This window comes from Pteropus medius, unplaced genomic scaffold (assembly GCF_902729225.1).
Source record: "Pteropus medius unplaced genomic scaffold, Ma_sr-lr_union100, whole genome shotgun sequence".
In the NCBI taxonomy this organism is placed as follows: domain Eukaryota; kingdom Metazoa; phylum Chordata; class Mammalia; order Chiroptera; family Pteropodidae; genus Pteropus; species Pteropus medius.
The window spans coordinates 2,559,860-2,586,436 of record NW_024342644.1 but is presented as its reverse complement, the minus strand read 5'-3'; the positions used below and the strand labels follow the sequence as shown (position 1 = coordinate 2,586,436).

Here is a 26,577-nt window from a genome sequence, read left to right as displayed (position 1 = left end):
TGAGAATTACTGGAAAGTTTTAAAATCTATTGATGCTCAATCTTTGTTCCCAGAGATTGATTGAACTGTTCCGGGGCTTAGTTTGTAATTTTCAAAAGCTCATCATGTGAGTACAATAAACACTCAAGACTGAGAACCTCTGCTGCAACAGTAGTTCTCAGTTAGGGTGTTTAGTGGAGTCAGCTGGGCAGGTTTTACATTCTCATCCCTACATTCTACTCTTGGAGATTCTAATTTAGAATGAGACCTGGGTATTTGATTTTATAAAAGCTCTCCTAATAAATCACCTATGTAAGTTACCAGTACTCTAGGATGTTGCATTCTCTCTTTTGTCATTTTCAATATCTCCCTTTCCACTAACTTTGTTTTTATTTCCTTAAAATCTTCTGGATTTCTTCTACTTTTGAGAAAAAACTTTATATGATCCTGTTGTTCTATTTAACTTATTTTGCTTTCATTTTGTTGTCAAACTTCCATTTCCTCATTACTTATTTATTTAAAAATTCCCTCTACCTGATTGTTGGAAGTAAAAACTTTTATTAGTAGTGATGAATGAGATTGTTCAGATGCTATGATATGATTGATGCTGGGTTTAGGGATCTTTGCATTATATTATCTTTGTCTCCTTTGAGTGAATTTCTACAAACGGAGTTGCTGGGTCAAGGGATATATATATTTTAAAGTTTGATATGTACTGCCAGATTGCCCTCCGGAAAGGGTATGCCAGATTTATCATGCTTTCAACGAAGAGTGGGGTTTTTGTCAGTCTTTATTACTGTGGTAGATGAAAAATAATTCATGTTTAAATACTTGCTATTAGTGTGTTGGAATATTCTTTTCTATGCTTATTAGCTATTTGCATTTCTTAAGTGAGTTGCCTATGTTTCCTTTGCCCATTTTTTTTCTGGAATGTGTTTATATCTTGGGGTCCCATTAGACTCTTGGATTGTTTGTGCTTTGCCAATGAAGCAGAGCCAGAGTGGGAGAGCTTGGTGTTGATAGAAGGCATAGGTTCTAATTCTAGCTCTACCAGTGTAAAAATGTTTTAGCTTCTGTGGGCTTCAGTAATGTGAAATAAGAGGCTAAGCAATGTTCTCTACTTTTCTGACTTTGTGATATTGTATGTCTACTGCAGTGGACCCCTCTCAACTCTCTTCTTCCATTCTATTTTCCTTCTGTTATTTATGTGATTCAATTCAAAGTTCTTCAGTAGCTCTTTAGTAACATTCAAAGGCACTATCTGGTCTTAGCCTTTCTCACTTATCTTAATTATTTCATAGAATAATAGTGATAGAAGAAACGCTAGGGGTTAGGTATTTACTTCAACTTTCCATCCAGTGTAAGAATTTCTTCCTGTGTTAGAGGGAGATTAGCTACATTCAGTTTAAACAAGAATTTTGTGAATTTATTCAGTCAGTCAACAAATAGTGTGTACCTGTTGTGTGCTACGCATTGTTTATGTGTAGGTGTAGATGTAATAGTGAAAAAGATGATGTCTTTGTCCTTGTGGGCTTTACACCGTAATGAGAAAGACAGACGCAGTTAGATAGTGTCAGGTAAGTAAATGCTATGAAGAAAAATGACGTATAAAACAGGGTTAGAGGTTAGTGAGAGTGTGTGGGGGTGCTTGGTCAGTGTGTGGTTATTTTAGACATGGTAGTTAGGAAAGGCCTCTCTGAGGAGGTGTCATTTGATTAGATAAGTAGGCATCAAGCCATACAGATATCTTGGGGGTGACATTCTATGCAGAGGAATAGTGATTGTGAAGTGAAGTCAGAAGCTAGTTTGGCGTACTCAGAGAATATCTAACAGGTTAATATAGTTGGTACAGCCTGGGTAGTGTATAGTAAAAAATATTTATTGAGAACATGCAATGCACTAGACGTAGTTCTAGGTGCCACCCGGGATAAAACAGTGAACAAAGCACATAAAAACCTTTACTCTCACAGAGTGTATTCTAGTAGAAAGAGATAACAATAACATAATGAAAACATCTAAACAGGTGATGAGTGCCATGGTAAGAAAACAAGGTAGGGAATGGGGATAGGAAGTGTGGTATATTTGGTGAGGTGGGATTTGCTCAGAAAGACCTTGCTGGTGACATTTAGGCAAAGTCCTGAAGGGCTTGAAGGCATTCTAGGCAAAAATAACACCCTGAGATGAGTGTATACTTGGTAGATATGAACTGGTAAGGAAGCCCGTGTACCTGAGTAGAGTAAAGGGGAGAGTTAGAGAGATAAAAGGAAAGCTGATTATATATGTCCTTATAGATCTTTGTAGTGATTTTGGGTTTTTATTTTGAAGTGGAAGACAAAGTTGTTTTTTTTTTTTTTAATTCATCTGTATTTGTAACAACCTTTTAAAGCAGAATGTGACTTGAGCACTACATTTCCATTCACAAAACTTACTCAAAGGGCTTTTCAACATACCTAGGTAGGCTTATAATTTTGCTACTCTAAACAGTACTTTTTTTTTTTGGAAAACAAGCTCTATGGATGGTTACTCTCGTCAAGTTAGTTCAGCGTAACATACTAATTTCTTGAGATGAACTTAGGTTTTAAAGGGATCCCTGGCGTCTGTGCTGAAATGTCCTTCGGGAATTAAGGGTAGAAACAGGGAGACTAACTGCTAATAATCTAAGCAAGAGTTGATATTGGTTTGAACCAAGAATGTAACAGTGGATATGGTCAAAAATAGTCAGATTCTGAATATATTTTGAAGATAGAGCCAACAGGATTTTGTTGGATTGAGTTAGGGTAAAAGAAAGATGACTTGGGGATGATTCCAGGATTTTGGCCTGACCAGGTAGAAGGTTGGCATTGCCTTTAAATGAGATCGGCAAGTTATAGAAAGATCTGGTGTGGTGTTTGGTGGTTGTTTGTGGGATAAGGTGGAGAGAGGCTCAAGAGTTCTCTTTTTGACTTTTTAAGTTTGAAATAACTCTTAGACATTTAAGCAGGGGTGTTGAATAGGCAGTTGGACATGAGAGTCAAGTTCAGGGGAGGACTAGGGCTGGTTAAATAAGCATATAGTTGATATTTCAAGGACATGGGACTGGATGAGATCAAGGTATGTCTGTAACTAAAGGAGATGTCCTGTAACTGAGCCATGGGGCCATTCCAATGTTCAGAAGTTGGAGAGATGAGGAGGAAGAAGCAGAGGAGACTTGGGGAGTTGCTAATGTGGTAGAAGGAAAACTCAGAGAGTGTGGTGTCCTAGAAGCCAGTGAAGGTTAATAGTGTCAATTGCTGCATGTGGGGTCATATAAGATGACTGAGAACTGATCATTGTATATATCGTTGGAAGTCACTGAAATCATGATGATAAAGTCTGGTGGAGTGGTGGGGTGAAAACTTGGTTCATGAGAGAATGGGAAGGGAAAATTTGATATTGAAGTATAGCTAGCTCGGACGTGGTTCCATAGTGTAGTGGTTAGCAGGTCTGCTTTACACGCAGAAGGTCTTGGGTTCGCCCCAGTGGAACCACGGTCCATGGTCTACAGCCATGCCACCCTGAACAAGCCTGATGTCTGTCTGATCTTGGAAGCTAAGCAGGGTCGGGCCTGGTTAGTACTTGGATGGGAGACCACCTAGGAAGACCAGGTGCTATAGGCATAAATAATAATAATCATAATAATAAAAAGAAAGGATAGATAGCTTTTGCAAGGAGGTTTTCTTTAAAGGAGAGAAATGTGATAGAGATAGTAAGTGGAGGAAGTGGGGTCAAGGTAAGGTTTTTGTTTTTTAAATGGGAGAAATAATAGTATGTTTGTATCCAGATAGTAATGATTCAGTAGGGAGATAATTAGTGATGATGCAGGAAAATGGGGCATGACTAGAATTCTTTGCTTGAGTGGGTCAGAGTTGAAGGCTTTTTCTTAGGGAGGTGGACAGTTATAATAACAAATAGTTAGGCTGAGTACATGGGCAAAGAACCATTTTCCGGTAAATGAAGGAAGTCATCCACCTGTGCAGAGTGTGGGAGGAGTTCTGTGACTGGCTTCATTCAAGCTTTCTGCTTTCAGTACCATCTTTAGCCTCATTAAGAGGAGATATGTGAGAAATAAATTTTCAGAAAATTCCTAAGATAAATAAGTTTAAGTTTTATACTGCAGTTATTCATAGTCTTTGCTCTACCAGTGTGTACTAGGAATCTGTAAGGAGGCAGAATTTCCTAAATATATTTGACCACAGAACTGTTTTTTCACTGATAGTTAGTATCTCAAATAAATAGAATCAATTTGAGAAAGACCTAGTTTATTTCACCTTACCTAGTTTGCTGAGTTGTTCAGGACTCTTGTTTGCAAGAGAGAAAATCTAACTCAAATTAATTTAAGTCACAGAGGAAATTTATTGGCCCACATGATTGGGCAGAGTGGGGCAGTATCTGGCTTCAGGCGTTAGTTGGATCCACGTGCTCAGATAATGTCATATATGGCTCTTTATCTCTCCACCTTTTACTAGGTTTCATTCTTTAGGTATGCTTCTGCACTGTGACTGGCAGATGATCTCCAGCATTCTCAAGTTGACATCCTCCCAACATAACCACTTCAGTGAAAAGAGAAGCCATCTCTTCTGTTAGCTTTGGCATAGAAGTCCTTGTGATGGTTCTGATTAGCTGGGCTTGTCATATCCAACCCTGAACTAATCACACACTAATCAGTGTGGCCAGGAAGATGGGTTACTCTGGCAGGCCTGGCTCATGTGCCCCATTCCCGTGTCTAGGGAAGGAGGAGGACTGTGATGGATAGTTCCGCAGTGCCCATGTTGTATGCATGTTAACTATAAGTTAGCCAGATCTTGATTGATTGCCATTGGGTTATTTCTAATCTTTTGCTCCTACTAAGAATGTAAAGCTAGCTGAGATTTGAACAGAGGTTTGTCTGATTTACAGGGCATAATCTGTCATAGTTGTAAAGGGTACATTACAGTAAAGGGTACATAATGAGTCTGGCTGGAAGCCATTGTTAGTCAAAAGTTGTTAATGGAGAAATGCGAATCTGGCATTTGAAAAGGAAAATTGATTAGAAAGGCTTGAGACCAGAGGAGAGTATAGGATCCTTAACACAGATGAAGAACAGTGGTCACTCAGTGTACATACACTAAGTAGGCAGTGGGATACCACACAGCATGAGGGCTTGGGCTAATCTGACCTGGAATCCTTGTTGTGCGGCTTTGGGTAAGTTAGCTTCTCTGTTTCAGATTGCACTTTAAAGTGAGGCTAATAATACCACCTGCCTCAGGGAGTTGCTGTGAATGGTTAATGGGATGACTCTGTGAGCACTTGCTTCTTGTCTGGACATAGTATTAATAGCACTACCAGTAAGTGTACTCATTGTCTGTTTTCATTTTCTTTCTTCTGAAAGTTTTTTTCTTTCAGTATCTTATTCTAACATAATTGTAGATTCATTTACATTTATAAAAGTTATGTATAGATGCTGTACACTTTACCGATCTTACAAAACTGTAATACAGGATCACAACCTGTATATTGACATTGATATAGTCAGGATATAGGAACATTTCCATCACCACAAAGATCTCTCATGTTGTCCTTTTATAGTCATGTTTACTTTCCTCCCACTCATCCTCTCTTTCAATCTGGGCAACTACTATTCTGTTCTCCATTTCTATAATTTTGTTACTTTAATCTCAAGTGTGCTATATAAATGTAATCATATAGTATGTTACCTTTTGGGTTTGGCTGTATTTATTCTTCACAGTTCTCTGGAGATTCATCCAGGTTGTTGCATGTATCAATAATCCATTATTTCTAATTGCTGGGTAGTAATCTATGGTATGGATGAACCACAGTTTGTTTAACCGTTCAACCCATTGTGGGCATCTGGGTTATTTCCATGTTTTGGCTATTACAAAGAAAGCTGCTGTAAACATTTGTGTTCAGATTTTTCTGTGATTATAAGTCTTTATTTTTCTTGGATAATCCCCGCTGGCCCCCCACTGCCCCGCCCCGCCTCGAAATACAGTTGCCAGGCTGCATTATAGTTGCATGACTAGTTTTTTTAAAGAAAATGCCAAACTTTTTTCCAGAGCACCTATACTATTTTATATTTCTACCAGGACTGCGTGAGTGATCCACTTATTCTGCACTCTTACCAGCATTCAGTGTTTTCACTATTTTTTAATTTTAGCTATTCTGATAGTGGTGTGGTATTTCATTATAGTTTTAGTTTGTATTTCTCCGATGGCTAATAATGTTGAATCTCTTTTCATGTGTTTATTTGTCCTCTGTATATCCTCTTAGGTGAAATGTCTCTTTATGTCTTTTGTCTATTTTCTAATTAGATTGTGCTTTTAATATTGCGTTTTGAGTTCTACATACTGCTCCTTTGTCAGATGTGTGGTTCGCAAATATTTTCTTCTATTCTGTAGCTTGACTTTTCATTCTCTCAAAGAAGTCTTGTGCAGAGGATAAATTTTTAAATTTTTATGATGTCTGGATTGAATAATTTTTCTTTTTATGAATTGTGCCTTTGGTGTCAACCTCTAAGGACTCTTCATCTAGCTCTGGGTCTAAAGATTTTCTCTTATGAATTTTTCTAAACTTTTATAGTTTTACACTTTATATTTAAGTCCATGACATAGTTTGAATTTTGTGTCTTTTTTTTGTCTGTAAGTATTCAGTTGCTCTCGTACTAATTGTTGAAAAGGTTCTTTCCTCATTCATTCAATTGCTTTTGCACTTTTGTGAAAAACCATATTTGTTTGGGTCTATTTCCAGATTCTCTGTTCTCTTTTGTCAATCTATGTTTGTGTTCTACCAATACTATACAGTCTTGATTACTGTAGCTATACAGTATGTCTTAAAATGGGGCAGGCCAATTCCTTCCACTTCATTCTTTTTGTTTTTTACCAGTTGTTTTAAATATATTAATTTCTTTACTTTTCCATGTAAATTTTAGAACAATCTCACTATGTCTACAAAAACGTTTCACTGACACTGCAGGATGGGAGTATGGCTTCATTACCTGTTGTTTGTTTGGTTTGAAAATAGAGGATCCCTACTTGGCTTTCTCTGGTCCTACCCTGGTGAGGTGTGTTGGGGCACCTTATTGTAGCCTTGTAGGGGAGCAATCAGGTCTCCCCACTTGGCCTTTGTGGCTTGTCTGGAGGTGAGACCATGGTTTTGTGTTTTGTGGGTTTTTTTTTTAGTAGAATGGTTATTGTCTGAAAGTTTTCTGTCTTGCTACTTTTCTGGTTCTTTGACAAGAAAACAGGCTTTAGTTGGAGGCTTTTATTACTTGCATCTGTTGGCACTTCTGGGTCACTGGCTTCTTCAACCCCAAGTCTGGGATATAGGAGGCAAAAGAAACCCCAGGGAATTTACCATTGCGTTGTTCCTTGGGTTCCAATGTCCCTAGCCTATCTGCCTTCTTCTCTCTGCTTTTCAAAGTCTTATGTTTATTTTATATATAATATCCAGAGTTTTAGTTGTACTTAGCAGGAGGGATAGGGAAAATTATGTCTATTCTGTCTTCCTGGAAGTTATGTCTATATTTTCTTAATTACAAAAATTTTGAACATTCGAGAAAGTAGAATAGGATATGAGCACCAACATTTCTGTTTTCTAGATTTAAGAGTTGTAAATGTTTTCCCATATGTCTTAATCTCATGTTTGTTTTGGCAAATTATAGATATAATGACATTTCACCTCCAAATATCAGTGTACATCTCTAAAAAATAAATTTTTTTATAATATATAAAAATAATGTATTGAGTGTCAAAAAATAAGATTTTAAAACATAAACATGATACTTTATATCTAATGATTTATAGCAATATCCTGATATTAACGATACCAAGTTCACCTTCTGGTTTCCCTGGTTGTTCCCAAAATTTGTAGGATCTGAACAAGAGCATGAGTTGCGTTTAATTGTTAGGCTTTTAAGTCTCCTTTGATCTTGAACAGTTCCTCTCCTGCTTTTTTCTTCACGATATTGATTTGTTGAAGACATAGTTCCTTCCATTTGAACCTTGGAATGTCCCACTATCAATAGGATTTGTCTGATTGTTTCCTTGTGTTTCTTTATCTCTGCATTTTCTGTAAACTTAAAGTTGAATCTAAAGGCTTTATTGGATTCAAGTTAAGAAAGGATATTTAATAAGTGATGCTATGTTAAACAGATTTTCTGAGGGACTCATATCATTTATAACCTTTTTATGTGATGGAGAAGATGCTTTCTGCATCCTGTGGTACACTACTGGATGACATAGAAGATATCGTGTCACAGGAAGATTCAAAACCACAAGATAGACATTTTGCAAGAAAGCACGTTGTTCCAAAGGTGCGAAGGCGACATACCCAAAAATATTTGCAAGAGGAAAACAGTCCACCAAGCGATAGGTAAGCTATTTTTTTGAAATTATATTTGGTATTGTTTCAGGGGAGAAGCTGGTAATACTGGTCTTTGTGATATGTAAAACGTCTCTTAAAAAAACCTCTGAAATTTTGAGATGAAATATGTAGATTTATTTTTTTATTTGCATGTTTTTTAATTTGGTGAAGTGATTGGTTAAAGAAGTGTCAAATCATGTGTTCCTTGAAGGTGAGGCCTAGGACATTATTTAGTATAAAGATATTACTCCACACCTCCCCATCTCTTTGATATTACTGTAGTTAGTATGTAATTTTTGTGACTTCCGAATTAAATTTTTTTTAACCGGAATTTGTGGTTCTAATGAGACAGTAGTGGTTGAGGCATTTAATTTTTCTTAGCAAATTTATAAATACTTATGCATCAGGTAAAGGCATTGGGCACAAATAAATTATTGTGCTGTTTACACTGTTATGTTAGGTCTCTAGTGAAATTCTAACATGGCCTAGCCAGAAATGATTATGCCGTTGTATAGTTTTAATATGTCAACATTTATTTATCTAGTAAATTGTCGAACATTTTAATATACTTGATTTCATTTGTAATATTAAGCTTTTAAAAGCTATGAACTTAAAATTTGCTTATATTTTGTTTATCAAATTTGTCCTGAACATGTCCTTAAGATAATTTCTGTTTAATTATAAATTATCAAGGCAATCTAAGTTTTTCCTTCCTAAAATGATTATATTTTTAGAACTCTATATTTATATATGAAGTACTTTTATGAATGCCATAGGGTGACAGTTTTTCCATTTTGGTTCAGTTATTTATATCAGTAAGTTATAAAATAAAGATTGTAGGTAGTATATCGTCTCTTTATGAGCAAATAGATGTATTTACTTTTTTTTTCATTTGCTGTTGTTACTGGATCCATTTTCTTTGCTGTTACATGTACCTTTCTAAGAGTTGAACTTGGCAGTACATTAGTAGTACTGAATTTGTATTTCTCTAAAATCCAATTCAGAGAAAAAGATATTTTTATGTAGAGAGCTTTACATTAGAATCCTGTGGTTATTTTCTTTTGATTTTAGACTTTTGGTGTAACAATAGATTATGGATTAACTTGGTACATTTAATGAATAGCTTGTGAATGGGTTGCAGTGAGTGTATTTTTTTTTTTTTTGCATAATTTGCCCAGAAATCATCTAGTACTTTTTTTTTAAATCCTTTAATGAGACTTACTTTTTAAAATTTTTTTATTGATTGTTTAATAGCACTATTCCAGGCATACAGAAAATTTGGATACGAACATGGGGTTGTTCTCATAATAATTCAGATGGAGAATATATGGCTGGACAACTAGCTGCCTTTGGATATAAAATTACAGGTAATTAGATTTGTAATGTATTTATTGAGCTGAGTTTTTTAGAGATATGTCTTATAGCTTCAGCAATTCAAGGGTATTTTAAGGCAAAACAAAAAGCTATTATACATTGCCTATGTAACTATGGATATCATATTAAAAAAAAAACAACTATTTTGAAACACTTTGAGTTACAAAATAGTAGTAAAATTACAGTGTTTGCATATGTCCTTTACGAACCTCCCTTAATATTAACATCTTACATAATTATAGTATAATTAACAAGCTAGGAAATTAACGTTAATGCAACAGTGTTATCTAAACTACAGATCTTATTTGACTTTTGCCATTTTTCCCATTTAGGTTCTTTTTTTGTTCCAGGATACAATCTAGGATCTCACCTTTCATTTATTTGTAGTATCTCCTTAGTCTCTTTCAATCTGTGACAATGCCTCAGTGTTTTCTTGTCTTTTATGACCTTGAACTGCTGAAGAAAACCGATTCGTTATTTTGTAGAATGTCTCTCAACTTGGGTTTGTCTGATGTTTTCTCATGAGTAGAATAAGGTTATGTATGCATTTTTGGCAAGAAGAGCACAGAAATGATATTATATCCTTCTCAGAGCCTCATATCAGGGGTTTCATGATGTCAGGATGTCTTACTACTAGCGCACTAACCCTTGTCTACCAGATTTCTCCACACTAAAGTTAATATTTTTTCTCATTGTAATGAATAAATATCCTGTTTCTCCTCAACCTTTTTGTCTACTAATTTTAGTATCTGCCATTGGATCCTGTCTGCAACAGTTATTACTGCATTGTTTGCTTAGTGGTCATTTTTTATTTTGTTGTTTCTTCCACATTTATTAATTGGAATCTTGTGTAAAGAAGAGCTATCCTTTCTTCCTCACTGACTTATTTATATCAGTATGGACTCATGGCTATTTTTTTATTCTATGGGTTGTAGTCTGATAATATTATTTATTCTGCTGCTCATTGTTCTAAACTTGGCCATAGGACCTCATTCATTCAGTCTGGCTCCCATGTCTTCTCAATATGCCCCCATTCTTTTTTGAGTACTTCCTTACTTTCTGGCACCACAAGATATTCTAGTCTTATATTTTCCCTTCCCCAGCCTTGGAAGTGACCACTTTCCAGGGAGCCCTGATCCCCTTCATTAGAAGAATGGTGTTTAGAATCAGATCAGAGATCTGGACACTGGGTATGCCCATTGCCATTGGGAAGTGTCAGTGCTTCTAGGTCATCTCAATGGACTGAGCTAGGAAATGAGTATATTAACGGGCATGTACACACATTTATATTTGTTACTGTATCTAGCTGTATGTATATTAAATGGCACCATAATTTGAATGCTTTGTGACAGTGCTTCATATATGTCATCTTGCTTAGTTCTAGTGTTATGAGAAAACAGTGGCATCACTGCCATTGCAAGTGAGAGTGGAGAGGTTGTCTTACCTTAAGTGGCACGGGCAGTGAATTCTCTGTCACTCCAAAATACTGCTCTTAACCACTATTCTATAGCTTGACGTTGCCTGTGTATGTGTAATGGGCAAGTCCTAGCTTCAAGATAGCTTGTGAGAATTGGGAACATACTCTATAGTATTGTTTTCTTCAGCAGCTAAATGATCATATGTCATTAACTATGTGTTTTTGATAACTTATTTTTTAGACAGCAAAATCATTGTTAATACTTTTGTTCTTTAGGAAAAAATACTCAAAATATGCACATCTCTATTCATTAGGAATTTTTGGCATACTTTACCTTGGCTTTGCCTTAACACATTCTGACGGTGCAGTTTGAGTATTAAGAAAATAGCCTTTAAGATAATTTCCCAAAACATTAAAAATATCAGAGATGACTTTCTTAGGTGCTATTAATTATCTAACACATTTTAATATAAATTTTAGACCATTAGCATTTTGTGTTTGGTATTATAACAGTAGTCGTCTATGTAAAATAACAGTCCTGTTGTGTTTAACAAGAATATTATATACACTTTTGTTATGTACACCTACTTTTGGCTTCCTATTTGGGAAAGTAGAAAGGGAGAATTAAGGAGGCATTCCTTTGAATATGAAATTAATTTATCTCAATGTATATTTTATATACATATATTACTTGTTTTTGTTTATTACTTTTATATGCTGTTGATTGTCCCCACTTTATTAATTAATTTTTTTTTGTGCCATTGGTTAATGAAATCTAGTGTTTCAGGTGTACAATTTAACAGTAAGGCATATATATATTGCATTATATGTTCACTGTGCGTAGTTCGATTTCTTTCTGTCCCCACATATTTGACCCCTTTTATCGCCCCCCCACTCCAACTCTGGTAACCACTAGTCTGTTGTCCATGTCCGTGAGTCTCTGTTTGCCCTGCTTATTTGTTGCTTTTCGTTTTATAGCCCACAGAATAAGTGATATCATGTGGTTTTCAACTTTTTCTGTCTGGCTTATTTCCCTTAGCATAATTATCTCAAGGTCCATCCCTGTTGTCGCAAATAGCAGTATTTCATCTCTTCTTATGGCTGAGTAATATTCCATTGTATATATGTACCATAGCTTCTTTAGCCAATCATCTATCGTTGGACACTTCAGTTGCTTCCATGTTGTGGCCACCGTGAATAATGCTGCTAAGAACATCGGTATGCAAATATCTTTTTGGATGTATGTTTTCAAGTCTTTGAGGTAAATACCTAGTAGAGGGATGGCTGGATCATATGGTAGATCAATTCTTAGTTTTTCGAGGAAACTCCTTACTGTTTTTCATAATGACTCTACCAATTTGCAGTCCTACCAGCAGTGTATGAGGGTTCCTTTTCCTCTGCATCCTCTCTAACACTAGTCCTGTTGAAAATAGCTGTTCTAACAGGTGTGAGATGGTATCTCATTGTGGTTTTGATTTGCATTTTCCTAATAGCTAGCAATGTTGAGCATCCTTTCATATGTTTGTTGGCCAATTGTATGTCTTGGGAGAAGTGTCTTTTCAGGTCCTCTGCCCATTTTTTAATTGGGTGGTTTGTTTTTTTATTGTTATTGAATTGTATGAGTTCTTTGTATATTTTGGTTAAAAGGGCCTTATTGGAGGTATTGCTTGCAAATATATTCTCCCATTTGGATGATTGTCTCTTTACCTCGTTGATGTGATTGTCCCCACTTTAGAAACACATCTTCAGTTTTTAATTCTAGTATGGTTTGTATGCAGCAGATTAAAGGACCACTTTCTTCACTTGTTTAGGTGCTGTAGGCCCAGGAAATATGACCAATATTAGCTCTGTAAAACATTTAAGAAGGAAATCTATAGATATTATATTTAGATTTGATATAGGATATGAATGATTCCTGGATTACCTATGCCAGTAATCTCTTTCATTATTGTGAAATAATGGGATTTTATAAAAATTATATTGCTTAATAATTTATAATGTTTTATTAATCAAACATAGGCCTAAAATATTTAATTGTATACTTGATTAAAATAGGTATAAAATATAGATCATAATGTACACAGAGATTGAAAACAATATACAGAGAAATTCAAAATTAGCTCTCAGTTACCAATCGTAGATATTTTTACTGTTTGGGGAAGAAAGATTATGTGGGGTATATACTTGAAATTACTGCTTTTAACTGTGATACCAGGAATATAATTATTCCAGTTAGGGCTTGTTCATTACCTCTTTCAGACCCTCATTATTTTGAGGAAATAGGTGGTTCATAACATATAAAATAGTGTGTGCTTGCTTTTTATTCAAAGAATGAAACCTGCTGAGAAATGATGTCATTCCCTTAAACTCAGAACAATTAATTAAATCATGGATACATGTTTGCGTAATACAATTAAATTAGTATCATGGAAAGCAATTAAACTGTCCCTGTAGATACAGTGGCTTTTTAAAGAAATAGGTTTTGAATGCATACATTCCATGAGTGTCTTCTTCAACAAAGCAATTTTTGTGGAATAAACTTTCTTTCCAGTAATTTGGCCTTCAAGTATTGTTTTTGGATTATTTCTTTTGAAGATGTTGGTAAATCATTTTCAGTGTTTTCAGTAGTGGCAGAGCTTCGTATCTTGAGAGTACATTTAGTGTTAGAATTTTCACAGGTCATTTGAAGCCAAATCTGATGAATAAAGTATGTGATTTGTTAGTGAGCAATGCTGTTTTAGTTAAAAATAAGGCATTTTTGTTTATCTTAATCGATTCTGAAAACTTCTAAAAGGATTTCAAAAAGTGTTCATAATAGTGATTTTTGTACTTTTTGGGTTTCTTCAGAACATCGCAGCTCATATAATTTCAGCAAAGAACTCATAATCATTGTCTAGCCTAATAAGGTATGGTCTCCCAAGGTGACTGCTTTGGGGGTAACCCTCATTTAGATATAGATGTGGTAGAAATATGTTAGAGATACGTTGGAGAGAGAGAGAGATGTTGGAGAGGGAGATGTTTAGTTTGTAGTCACATTTACTCTGGAATATAGCATATGCTTTTTGGTTAATGGAAAATAGTCTCTTGTAAGGCCATCAACTGAGCTTCTAGTTCATAAACACATAAGAGTAATGTGTGTTACATATATGAAATATTTGTGATAAGCTTACCTGAGTTAGAATAGTGTGTTTAGCTTGGGTGCCCACAGTTTCAGAGAAATCATTTTAAAATTACTGGGCTGTTACAGTTCTTCATAGTTTCTTTGTATATAGCTTATTCATTCATCCTATGTTCTCTGAACATAATATATGTTATGATGCTAGGAGGTATGAAAACGTGCAAATGAGCTAGACATGGATTATAGTAGACAAGAAATATATTGTTGCTTGGCAAGGGAAAAGCCTTCATATTGTATGTTAAATCTTAGAAGTTATTTTAGTAAGTGGTCAATCTTTAACATATTCTTTCATTTTTTTTATAATAAAGGGGAAGTAGGGTCCACTTCATTAAAAGAGCATTTACAATTTACATTTTAGACATACTTGGTGCTAATGTCAAGTCTGATTACAATATCTCATGTTTGAATAAAGAAAATATCTCTGTAGAAAGAAATAAACACTAGTTTAACTGATATAGGAGCGTGTATTATAATTAAATGACTGTATTTTAAACGTTTCCTGGACCTGGCCATTTGATTTGAAGTAGTTTTAAATTTTAAGACTGAGGTCAGTGGGATATTTTATCTCAGTCTTAAGAACTGGTAACCATGACATTTCACATTAATATCTTGAGTTTATCTGTAAAATAAAAAATATTAAGGCAAGGAGTAGATTAATTCTATGGGAAGCTGAAAAAGTAATGGACTTCAACTTCAAAATACAACTAAGTGAAAATGTCTTGTGTACTATGCTTCTTTTAGGTGACACAGTATTTCGTGCCAGCTAGTTTTATGTAAAATCAGGATTTTTGTACACATTTTCATGGAAGGGAACTGAATTGGTTAAAAGCTACTGTGTGTTAGGCATTTCATATGAGTTTCTCTAAGGACCAAATGAAATAACTTTGGAATGAAGTTTCTGTGTTTTTCAAGATGAGATTGAGACAGGGCAAAGGAAGACACATGACATATGTAGTGTCACTCAACTAATATGTGCTGTAACTGACATTGAGACATGTCTGCTGTCTGTCTCCATAGCCTCTGCTCTGCACTATGCTATGTAGTCTCTCACAGTTGATATTTTAAAGGTATTTTGTTGGAAATTGAATAATAATAATGGCTTTTATTAGAGTCTTTTTTTTTCTGCCCATCATTTTGAAATTTCTTTTCTTTTAGAAGTCTTTTATATATGAACCTTAGTAAAAGCCTTTTTTTTTTAATTGGATGGGAGTAAGGGTGGTATGTACCACTGGACTCCATACCGCAGAAACACACTCAGTTGATTAATTTTAGCACTGAGTTAAGAGTTGGAAGTAAGCTGTTCCTTTTGTTATAGAGAACAGCATCAGCTGAGAGTTACCTGGTTCATTCCCACTTCCTTAATTCTAAATGTCAAGTCATCTCCCAGTGGAACATAAATACGTCATCTTGATTTCTATATTCTTCTTGAACCTCTAATGGAATTCAGTGAAGGAATCATCCACTGTCTTAGTACAGGGCTCTTAATTTGCCTTCTACATGTACTTCTTTAATCTAGCCTTCTTGATTTTTTCACCATCATGATTATTTACATGTGTATACTGTCTTATAGTTTGCAAAACATTTTCATGTTTGTTGCTGATTTTATATAGCTTATACCTGAAGATAAAGACAGAACAAGGACTTTGTTAACCTTGGCTTTTAAAAATTCTTTTAAAATATCCTGCTATTTAGATTTCTGACTTAAATTATGTGTATTAGTAGTAAGTATAATAAAAAGTTTAGTTATATGCTGAATAGAACATTTTTCTTAATGTCATCCAGAGTTTCCGTGCAGAAATTCTTTATTCTGTAGCCAAAGGTGATGCTTTTTATCTGAAGGTTCTAAAGTCCATCTGGAATTATAGTGACAATAAATTGTATTCTAATCATTTGCAGAGTGTCTGTAATGCAAGTGATGTCCATCAGCTTATAGATTAAGTTGAATCTAAGCATTATTCTAAAGTTCAGAAGTTAAAGAAAGGTTATGTAAAGAGAAACAAAGCCTTTCATGTACATTAAAATAGAAACTGTTTATTGATCTGTAAAATGTCCTCCTTATGTGGGCATTTCAGGCTAATTTTACAAGCTTTTACTATTTATCTATATGTCCTATGTGCAGGAAAGCTGTAGTCTCAAGATAATTATTTAAAAGTACTTCCTTAACTTGCCAGTAATTCACTTTCACCTTTCCTTCTTGGTTACTTTGAAAATATTCTTAGTAGGTTATTGACATGAAATACTAAGAGCATTCTTTATAAGTTTTTTTTTCTAGTTATTTTATACAGAAACTTGAGACTTTTATTAAAAGCTGGTTTTGCATGAGGATCTGACAGCGCAGAGGTAGTAGAAGTAGACGTTTTTTCAGGGTGTGACTTCCAACGAAGTAAGAGAGATGTACCAGTTGTGGTAGGGATGACAATTGCTAATGGATCACTGAACTGTATTCCTTCTTTCAGACCTCTCCAAGGAACTCAACTTTCAAGGAGAGAAGTCTTAAAGAGGTTTGGTAGCTTTCTTACCTTTTATCTCCCCATGTTAGGATTTGGTGAGAGAGAATAATTTGGAGATATCTAAATGTAAAATGAGACCTCTGGGCACATTACATTACAGTATATGGTAAAGAGTTGAATTAAAGCAGTAAATGTGTGAACAAGACAGCCTTTTTTTTTTTTTTAACCTGACCTTGTGTTTTAGGTAGATGCAGTTTCGGAATCCTATACTTAGAGTTATGGAATGGCTAGCCTGAGTTGGGAAAAAGCTTCTTGGGATCTCAGAAGGAGTCAAGTAAAGAAAAGTTGCTCTTCACACCACATTTCCCTTTTGTTGAGGACAGTAGATTGGGAATGGTGACAAAGTAAAAGATGCATTGGTTGAAGTTGTGGAAGGTGAGCAGCAATTTAAAGGGGTTAAAATATGATTTTTAAACTGGAAATTGCAGAGGACATACTTGATTTCCTAAATAAAACCAAAGATTGAAATGAAAGTCAATATAAGAGAAGTAGTGTATGCATGTATGTGTGTGTGTGTGAATGAAAGACCCCATCATTTGGAAGGATGTGGAGACATGTAACTGAAAAACCATTTATAAATAATTAGGTCTTAAAAGTGCTTCAATTTGGAAGGCCATTGATACATATAATTAATTGCCATTTGTTATGCATAACATTCTGGAAAACTATCACTGTTGCCTTTGTGATCAGGGATAAATATACCCTGTACAAGTATAATAATGTTGGTATGTGACCTGAAAAGGGAGCTGAATATGTACATTTGTTGAGGAAAGTGTGGTAAAGATACTGCATAGCTTAATTGGTGTATCGTGGTTAATAGTTTTTCTATATTTTAAAAAATTTGAAACAACTTTATTGAATATAATTTAATCATAAAATTTACTCATTTTACCTATAATGTTTATTAAGGAGATTGTCCTTATTTTAAAAGGAGTCCAAGTTGACTGAGAAATGGGGGGAAATTGCTTTTCATTACATAAGGAATCATATTATGCTTTATAATAAAAAACTGAATAAGATTTTCTATTTGAGTTCCTAAAATTTAAATTATAATGCTAAAATTTTTGTTTAAGTTTTGCAATGCTTTAGTGGAATGTGCTATTTCAAAAAGATAGTTTAATACATTTCAAAGGGGTGTTGGGACTCTTTATTAATGTGATATAAATAGGATACTTGCCAATTTTTCTCATCTTTACATTGTGGGCTTTTTTTCCCCCTTCTTTAAATAGGGCATGGAGAGATATGGTTTCTGTTATTTTATCTTGTTGGTCCAAGAATCTCCTCTTGTAATGAGATGAAACAAAACTATGTGTGTTTGAACCAACGCTCCATTAAGTGGCCCTGGTTTTGATTTTATATTAAATTGTGTGTTATCTATACAGATTTAGTAGTGTCAACTTTTTAAAAAGTCCCAAGCAGTATTTTCTTTTATGTTTGAGAGTGAACTTGCATGGTCGATTAGAATCTTCATCTTTTAAAGAGATAAAGAGAAAATCTAGTCTATGACCATGCCACCCTGAACAAGCCTGATCCTGTCTGATCTTGGAAGCTAAGCCGGGTTGGGCGTGGTTAGTACTTGGATGGGAGACCACGTAGGAAAACCAGGTGCTGTAGGCATAAAATAATATAAAAAATAAGGGATTGTAAAATGACAAAGTCTTTGCAGTCTGTGAGATCAACCAAGCGTTGTCTCATTTAAAAAAAAAAAAGACAAAATCTAGTTCACTCTTGTGAATTCTAAAATATTTTGGTTCCAGGTGCTAATTTTTCTTATCCTGGTATTATGTCATAAGTGAATGTCCAATAATAGTTAATATCTCACACATGGTCATTCAGTTACTTTGATAAAAGTTTTAAACTTTTTTTCCTCAGTTTTCTCACTAGTAGATGTGGGAAAAGTTTACCTTTTTTATTGTCTTTCTTTGGGAAATTGAAGATCGTTTTTCATCCCGTTTCACTTTTGGCCTGACCTTTTTAGATTACTCGAACCTCTTTGCATTTCTCGTAGCATGTAATAGTCATACTGCAATTCATGTGTAGTCATATTAATTTTTTGTGTGAATAAACTGTGGAGTGCTAAATCGTATTAAGATGACTTTTCAAAGTTGCTGGCATTCTAGTTTTGAACCACTTAAAGTATTTTCTAGCATTTTTTTGAGAGACGAATCAACACAGACCCATAGATTTTTAGAAACTTGACATTTGATTAATTGTTTAATGAGTCAAATTACTATTTGAGATTTTATAAAACTTTTTTGGATAATTCATTTAGAAATAATAGCCTGTGTTTAAATTTTAATGTTTTAAAGAAAATGTGTAGATGATAAATTACCATGAAAGCTTTACACAAAAAAATCTTTTTTCTGCATTGTCATATTTTATTTTGAAGAAAAACATTTTTTGAGATGTTGATACTTGTATGCGTAAAATAGTTTTGGTTCTTTTGGCCTTTAAAATTTTAGCGGGTTTGGATTAAAGAATGATGTATTTTTAGTTATTGGACAATAGATGGCAGCATTACCTTACTTGATCACTACAGACGTGAAAAGTGAATTTCATGATACAGATAGTCTTCTGATAAAATTATTAGATGTTATTAAATTAGTTAACACTTAATTTTTTATGATTTATTGCTTTTTAAACTTTCACTAGTATTTATATAAGAATTGGACAAATTGACCTTTTCAGAGGCAGCATGGTCCTGTGCAGATATCAGCCGGCAATATGTGTGCTAGAGACCACATATGAATAATTTGTTCATTGACTTACTGCTTGATAACTTTCTTGCTCTGTTGCCCTGACTGTGTGCTTGTCTTAGAATGTGGTCATTGTCCTTTTGCCCATAGGAGCTGACTGAGGTGAGATTTTTTGAATCTAAGAACAAATATTTGTTACCTTTACCATGGATTACTTTTACACTTACTAAAAACTAACTTTTGCATAAGATGCAATTTGATTTGCTCATGAATCCTCAAACCTATTAACATATGTTAAGGTAATTTATATGGGTGATTTAATGGCTTTTTTTTTTTTTTGCAGTATTTGTTACTGTACATCACATCACCTAATCTGATCATTTTAGATCCTAACTCTTGTATATGCTGCACTGATGCTGTTTAGCTTATTTTCCCCTGACTTAGAGACAGAGAGAATGGTACCACAGCTCGTTGCTATCTTAGGTAATTTATCTGTTTTGCATGTTCTTTCCCATGGCATGTGAGTTCCTTCTTAGTCATCGTCAATCTTTGACACCAGAGACACTGTTGACTAGTGATGAAGAGCAGACTGTATTCAGCTATTAATATTAAGCCAGATTGTAAAGCCAGCTATTGCCATTTATTAGTTATATGACTTTGGGCAAATGACAGTATCTCTGTGCTTCAGTATTCTCACTTATTTGATGAAGACAACAATAGTAGTCCTTTCTAAGAATGGAATGTGAGTACATACATGTAAAGGGTTCAATGTGTTTGGTATTATTACCATCATTAAACATAGTACCTGGCACAAAATAGGAATTCGTGTGTTTTTGTGTGTGTATGCATTGGTGAAGAAGTGAAAAAAAGATTTTTCACTATAATGTATTGAAGTAACTTTATTCTTTATAAAAGAACAAAAAATGTATTCTAAAGGTTAAATAAACATGGCATGTATGTCTGTGCATGTGTGAATCCCTTGAGTTTTTCAGTAGAATCCCATTTAGGTGGCTGTCAAGTCCAGTCTGCATAGTCTTGACGGATCTTGGATAAGATCCTCGTACTATCACTTTTCCTGACATGGACACTACAAATTGTTTTGAATCAGAGATCTAATTTAATCCATTCTTATTAAATTGGAAGCAGTAATTGCTTTCAATTTAATGGAATTTAATTCAGTATTAGAAATTTTGATGTTCCTTCAAACTTAATAAAATTTGGTTATATATATTTCCATGTATTTGTCTGTATGCCTGTGTACTCGCAGAGAGCAGTGATCTTGGAGTGCGACTTGTATTCAGATGTTGAGTTATGTGCAATGATGTGAAAGGGAGCATAGTGTAAGTATGGCAATGAGAATGGCAGTTTCTCATTTCTTTTTCCCTTTTTACCCAGGGAATAAAGCAGAGAGAAATAAAAGTAAGGGTCTTTAAAATGAGACTTTCATCCATTTGAAAGAGGGGAAGGAAATTAAGAGTCTCTAGAGAAGATCTGGAATGTTGTTTACTCTTGAGGGTGAGCATCCATCCAGCCCTCATAATGATGAAAAAAGAGCTGTGGGTGAAATGAAATCCTTCAAAAATTTATTCTTAGCATTATATTCGGTCTTTCCCACTAAATCATTTTTGGAAATAGCTAAGTTTACCAGTTTTCAAGTCTTAAACTGTGCTTTTTCTTGAATATGTTATGAACAGGAAGTGAATCTAATTAATCACCTAAGTACATTTCTGAGTTAATGTCTGATTATTGCATTTGATCATGGAATTCTGTTTCACAGATATATATGGCTCATCCCTGTGGCTTGCTCTTTGCTTTCACTCTTTTAGTATTTTCAGTAACTATTTTAGCTACCATCATATTAGCTATTTTCTTCTTTTTTGCTTTATTTTTAATTGAGTTGCTATGTAATTTCACATTATTACTTATTAACTGTGATTTTGAAATCTCTATAAAGAACTCCTTGATGACTGCAATTTGAGTAAAGTTTGTAGCAACAAGTGAATCAAAAATAAACAGATCATTAAGAATATTTTCTTTCCATGTGACAGCTGAATTGTTATTTAGCTTATAAAAATAAAGGAACTGTGAGAATGTTACAGCATAAATATTTTAAGGTCTAAGAAAACCATTCAGGAAATCATTGGGAGATGTAAAAATGGAAGACATTGAAAATGGTATACAGACATCTAAATGTGAGATCAAATTAAGGCAAAGAAGCTTTAGGGACAGTATTTGAAGCTTATCATTTCCATCTCATTTGTAGCAGCTTTTTATTCTTGTGACTTAGGTAAGTTACAAATTATATGCAAACTATAAATAAGGAGTGTTTTTTTCTGGGGGAAAAATAGAACCCTTTGTAGTTTTAAATGCAAGTTGTTTTTTTTTTCCCCCGTTGGTATAGATAGGAAGAATATTATAGAGTAAGAGTTGCATTTGTGAAATGTAAACAGCTATGTGAATGTAGTCAGTATTTGTGTATTCTTCATGTAATAATTTAAACAATTATCTTTCCTTGCTAAATGTATAGAAAATACATTATAAAAGCAATAAAATTATTTTGCAAAATCTTTTGCAACATAGAAGTATTTGTATTACTTGTAACACAGAATAAAAAAAAACAGGATAATTATGGATATAACTATGGATTTAACTCATTATATAATGTTTAAGGAATTAATGTTGCAACTTACAAACTAGCAATTTTGATCCAGCAGTGGCTCAACTGAGGGATGTTTGGATCAGTCATTAAAATTTTCTAAGCTTCTATTTTCTTTGAAATGAAATGATACTCTCTCCTGACTTCATGAAATTGAAGTGAAAACATAAATATGAGATAATATTTTAGTTTTCAAAAATAATTTTAAGTTTAAAAATAAATAACTTATTTATTAAGCTTCAGTGTTATTAAATTGTAAATTGATGGTTTGAGAATTGCTTGCTTTACTGTTAGGTTATTTTTGTACAGTTTAGGAGCTTAGTTCTTAAATATACCAAAAGGTGGCACTGTTTACCTGTGTTTAATATTTTAATTTGCTTTTTGACAAAAAAAAAAAATGTGTTGGATGTTTTATCCGCAAATATATTAAGCTGAGGTTATATTTTTTTTACATTTAATTTTCTGTTTTGAAAATCGGTCTTTAATTCATGTAAGGTTTACAAGGACCAGGTTTTATTTTTATTTTATGGTTTGGAATTTTAGATATTTAACAATCATTTTGTAGCTATAAACTCCTGTATAATCCAGTATAATTAATGATAAAACCTTGTATTAATGTGACAGCTAATGTTTCATGGAAAACATAGTTGCTTTTGTATAGCAAAAACCATTAATTTTTTTTAAGCCTCTAAAAACAATCCAGTGATTAAAACATAACAGCCATAAAGAAATGATTTGTGTGACTCTTAGGTCACACCACATAGGTTTATCCATTCTGGAATGTTACTTTGTGTTAAAAATACCTTTGAAAATTTAGCAAAATCCTTCATTGCTTGAGTTTCCTACTGGCAGTGGTGTGATAAAAGGGGTATCTAAATTTTATGAATAGCTTCTTTAGGTGAGAAATGCAAAAATTAGATAATATGAATTTGATTTGAAGTGAGGATTATTTATATAGCAGGATATGGCAAATACATTTCCCATACAGTTATGTGAAGACCTCCTGATTGTTCATTCATAGAGCATATTATGACCAATGTAGTTTATGACCCAAGCAAGATAATACAAGTAGGGTATTTTTATGTCCAATTAAAGCTATCTAGAGTTGTTTCAGTATAAGCAGAATTTGCTAGTGATTTTTACTGGAAGTAAGAAAGCACAGAATGCTTCTGTTAATAATATAAAATGCTTGACTCTTGTTTTAGGGATAATGTGACGAAACCTTAGATAATTTCAAGAGTGTTTCCACTGTTTTTATTTATTTATTTTATTCAAAGTAGAAAATGTTTCAAGTCAACTTGTACATTTCAGTTTTTTTCCTTAAATATCACTTTTAAGTTACTAATCCTTAAAATCTTTTCCTATTTAAAACTCATCCTCATAACTCTGAAGTGACTGTCTCAGTTACTAAATGTATATAGTTTGGGAGAATTGGAGACATACTTGGCATTTAGAGGTTTCTTTTATGTTCCTATGAGTGTATGTGCTTATATATTTAAATGCTCACTCTTGTTGCTGCCTTTGTTGATGTTGGCAATATGATACATATGTGATTTATTTTAACTGTTTAAAAATGCATAATTGAAGGAGGACTTGATTATTCAGCAACTGTTCCAGGAGCTAAAGACTATCATTTAAACATTTTTTTTCAGTGTTTACCAATTGTTCTTTGAGCTGTGAATAGTGTGAAAAATTGAAAAAAATGACACTTGAATGCTTCAGAGGCCATACTCTTAGGATATTCTTACTGTAGGGATTAAAAAAGTGTTTTAATTACATAGCAAGGCACTGATCTGCTATTTTACCTATTTTCGTAGCTGTAAAATTCTGTGGATATGGTAAATAACAAAGGTTTATTTTCCTAAATGACTCAATGATTTCAGATTTTTGTAAGAAATTATAAAAAGCAAAAATGTACTCAGAATGACTTTGAAAACAACTTGTTTCTGGACACTAAATTGAGCAAGACAGCCAGGTGTCCCAAAAATGCTTTCAACAGGTTTCCTCTTCTCTCCCCTGCTTGACCCACTCTCAGGCTCTCTGTAATTTCACATTTGACTGTCAAGGTAGGAGCCGAAGTAGTCAAATGTGATATACAAGCAATATTTTTTCTCCAAATAATACTTGTTATTAAGTCTAGTCAAACAGCATTATATATTCGTTAAGAAAAAAATATCTATCATGCAGGCTCCATCTAATGCTCCTTTAGATGCCTTATAATAATGTGCTAATTTATGCTGATGATCTTACCTCATGACCCTTCTGTGTGGCCTAGATATGTTAATATGTTATAGTTTTTTAATTTCAGTCATCTGTGTTGGTTGAATATACTTGTTAATCCATAGTACCACTCACCAGTCTGTGTCAAGGACTGGAAAAGAACAAGAAAAAGTGTATTTTAGAATCAGTTTCTTTAAGCATGCATTAATAATAGAGGAAATTATAAAATAGACATAATTTTAATAAGACTGTTACATCTGAACATTCATTGAAAATTGTTAGTCCTCCAAGTACTGTCAGCTTTTAATTAGGAAAGAGAGTTGGGTCATTGGTTTTATTAAGCAAGGGCTTATTAACATTTTTTGATTGTTTTTTTTTTTAAACGTCAATGAGAAAATATCACAAGAATGAGGAATAGACAGAATAGGCAGTTTTCAAGAAGTCAGTCATTTTATTACACCCATTTTTTTATTCTGTAAACTTGATTATGTGTCTAAAATTCCTCATGGGAGGAGAATACTGTATGTGGTCAAGAATTTCAAGATCTTATGATGAGGATAGGGTAAGGACAACCAAGGGCTAAAACATGAGAGAACTAAAATATTTTTAAAATTTGTTAAAATTTTCATAGAAGGAAAACAGTTTATGTGACTCGATTCATTTATTATCCTTCTTCATCCACAGAAACTTCTCCTTATAAATTATATTTTTATCTTTTCTACAATAAATATTTATACTAGGAGGGATTTTTTTCTTTTTATATTTAGCCTTTCATCTGAAAGTGTAATGCTCCTTTAGCTTTGTCTTGAGGATGTTCTCTCCCATTGTTGGGTCTCATCTTGAACTGAAAGACACCAGTCAACTCAAATGTCTGAAAAACTTAAGGTAATTTTTAAATTAGTATACTTGGTATAACTGAAAACGTGTTTCTCAAACCTCTGTGAGCCTGCGATTCTTTGTCTCTAAAATGGGTTACAGAGTTGTGAAAAATAATAAATGGTCGAGAGATGTTAGCTAATATTATATTAAGTGTTAATAAAGAAAACACCATTATATATAAATGTTTTAGATTTGAGTCTATGAAATGAACTGGTAACTTAATGGAATTTGATATAAACGTGTTTAATCCATTTTAATCTATTTAAACGTCTTTTAGTTTTATGTGTTTGTTTCTTGCACATCTTTTCCTCTTGGTGAGTGTTAATTAGGAAATGAGGCAAAATAAGATATTGAAGTAACATAATAAATAAATGGCTTCTTTGGGGAACTAGTGAGACAGAATGGAGTAATTTATTAGAAGGAATAAGAGGTTAGGAGTTGGAAGATTTGAGGTCTTTCTTCAAAGATAATTGTGATTATTAGTGAACTTATTATCTTTTTACAGCTTTTAAAAATCTCATCTATGGAATAATCCATTTTGACTGTTCCAGAATTATGAGGGACCTAAGTGTGAGGGATGGGTCGTATTTGTTCACTCATATTGTCTAACTCTGAAAGTGGTAAAGCACTATATTAAGAAATGTCAGGTGTGAAATCCTTGAACATTTCTAATTCCACTCTTCCTTCCCTTGTTGTCCCCTAACACACCTCAGATCGGGCTCTTCCTTAACACACCACTATGACTGAGTTTAGCTCTACTTGTAGCACTTATTAGACTTTTGGAATTATTTACATGTCTTTCTCTCCTATTAGACTGAACTTGAGTACAGATATATCCCGATTTCTTGTATTCACAGTACCTACTACCATATTTGGCCTATAATAAGCATTCAGTGTTTGTCGAATGAATTTATACCAACGTTCATTTCATTTATTGAGAAATTAGTAAAATTAACTGAATGATTTTACAGAGCATAGATTTGGTTTCTTATTTTGCTCTTTTTAATATTCAGTGTAAAACTGATGATTCTTACCTCCTGAAAGAATTATATTTAGCATTTTTCGAGTTCAAGTAATCTTTTATAAAATTTTGAGACCCTTTATGAGCTTGACTATAGTAAATGGCCTTATTGATGCTTAACAAATACTGTGATTCATGGGTGCTTAAGTATGGATTTCTTGCTTAAAGTGATTGAATAAAATAGGTACATTGTTCTTTGTTAGTTTCCTCAATTGGTTCTTTTAATTTTCCTGTTCTTACTGGTGATACCTTAAGGCATCTGGCCAGTGTT

At 33.7% G+C, this 26,577-nt stretch overlaps 1 protein-coding gene and 2 pseudogenes across 11 annotated transcripts in view; all 3 read left to right on the top strand.

Annotated features, from left to right (window-relative positions):
- The window catches only part of CDKAL1 (CDKAL1 threonylcarbamoyladenosine tRNA methylthiotransferase), a 566,460-nt gene that overhangs the window by 2,362 nt on the left and 537,521 nt on the right, over positions 1–26,577 (top strand). For 7 of the 11 annotated variants that reach the window (XM_039866443.1, XM_039866444.1, XM_039866449.1 and 4 more), the window contains 2 exons: positions 8,195–8,364; positions 9,610–9,722. The exons of 1 other annotated variant lie outside the window; for it this stretch is intronic. In XM_039866443.1, coding sequence (XP_039722377.1) covers positions 8,195–8,364; positions 9,610–9,722 — 283 coding nt within the window. Of the gene's footprint in view, positions 1–8,191; positions 8,365–9,605; positions 9,723–26,577 lie in introns of those variants that run through there. 3 more of the 11 variants (XM_039866450.1, XM_039866448.1, XM_039866453.1) reach the window with 2 other exon arrangements.
- LOC120605657 (uncharacterized) lies at positions 3,495–3,614 on the top strand (annotated as a pseudogene).
- Positions 18,333–18,451, top strand: LOC120605656 (uncharacterized; annotated as a pseudogene).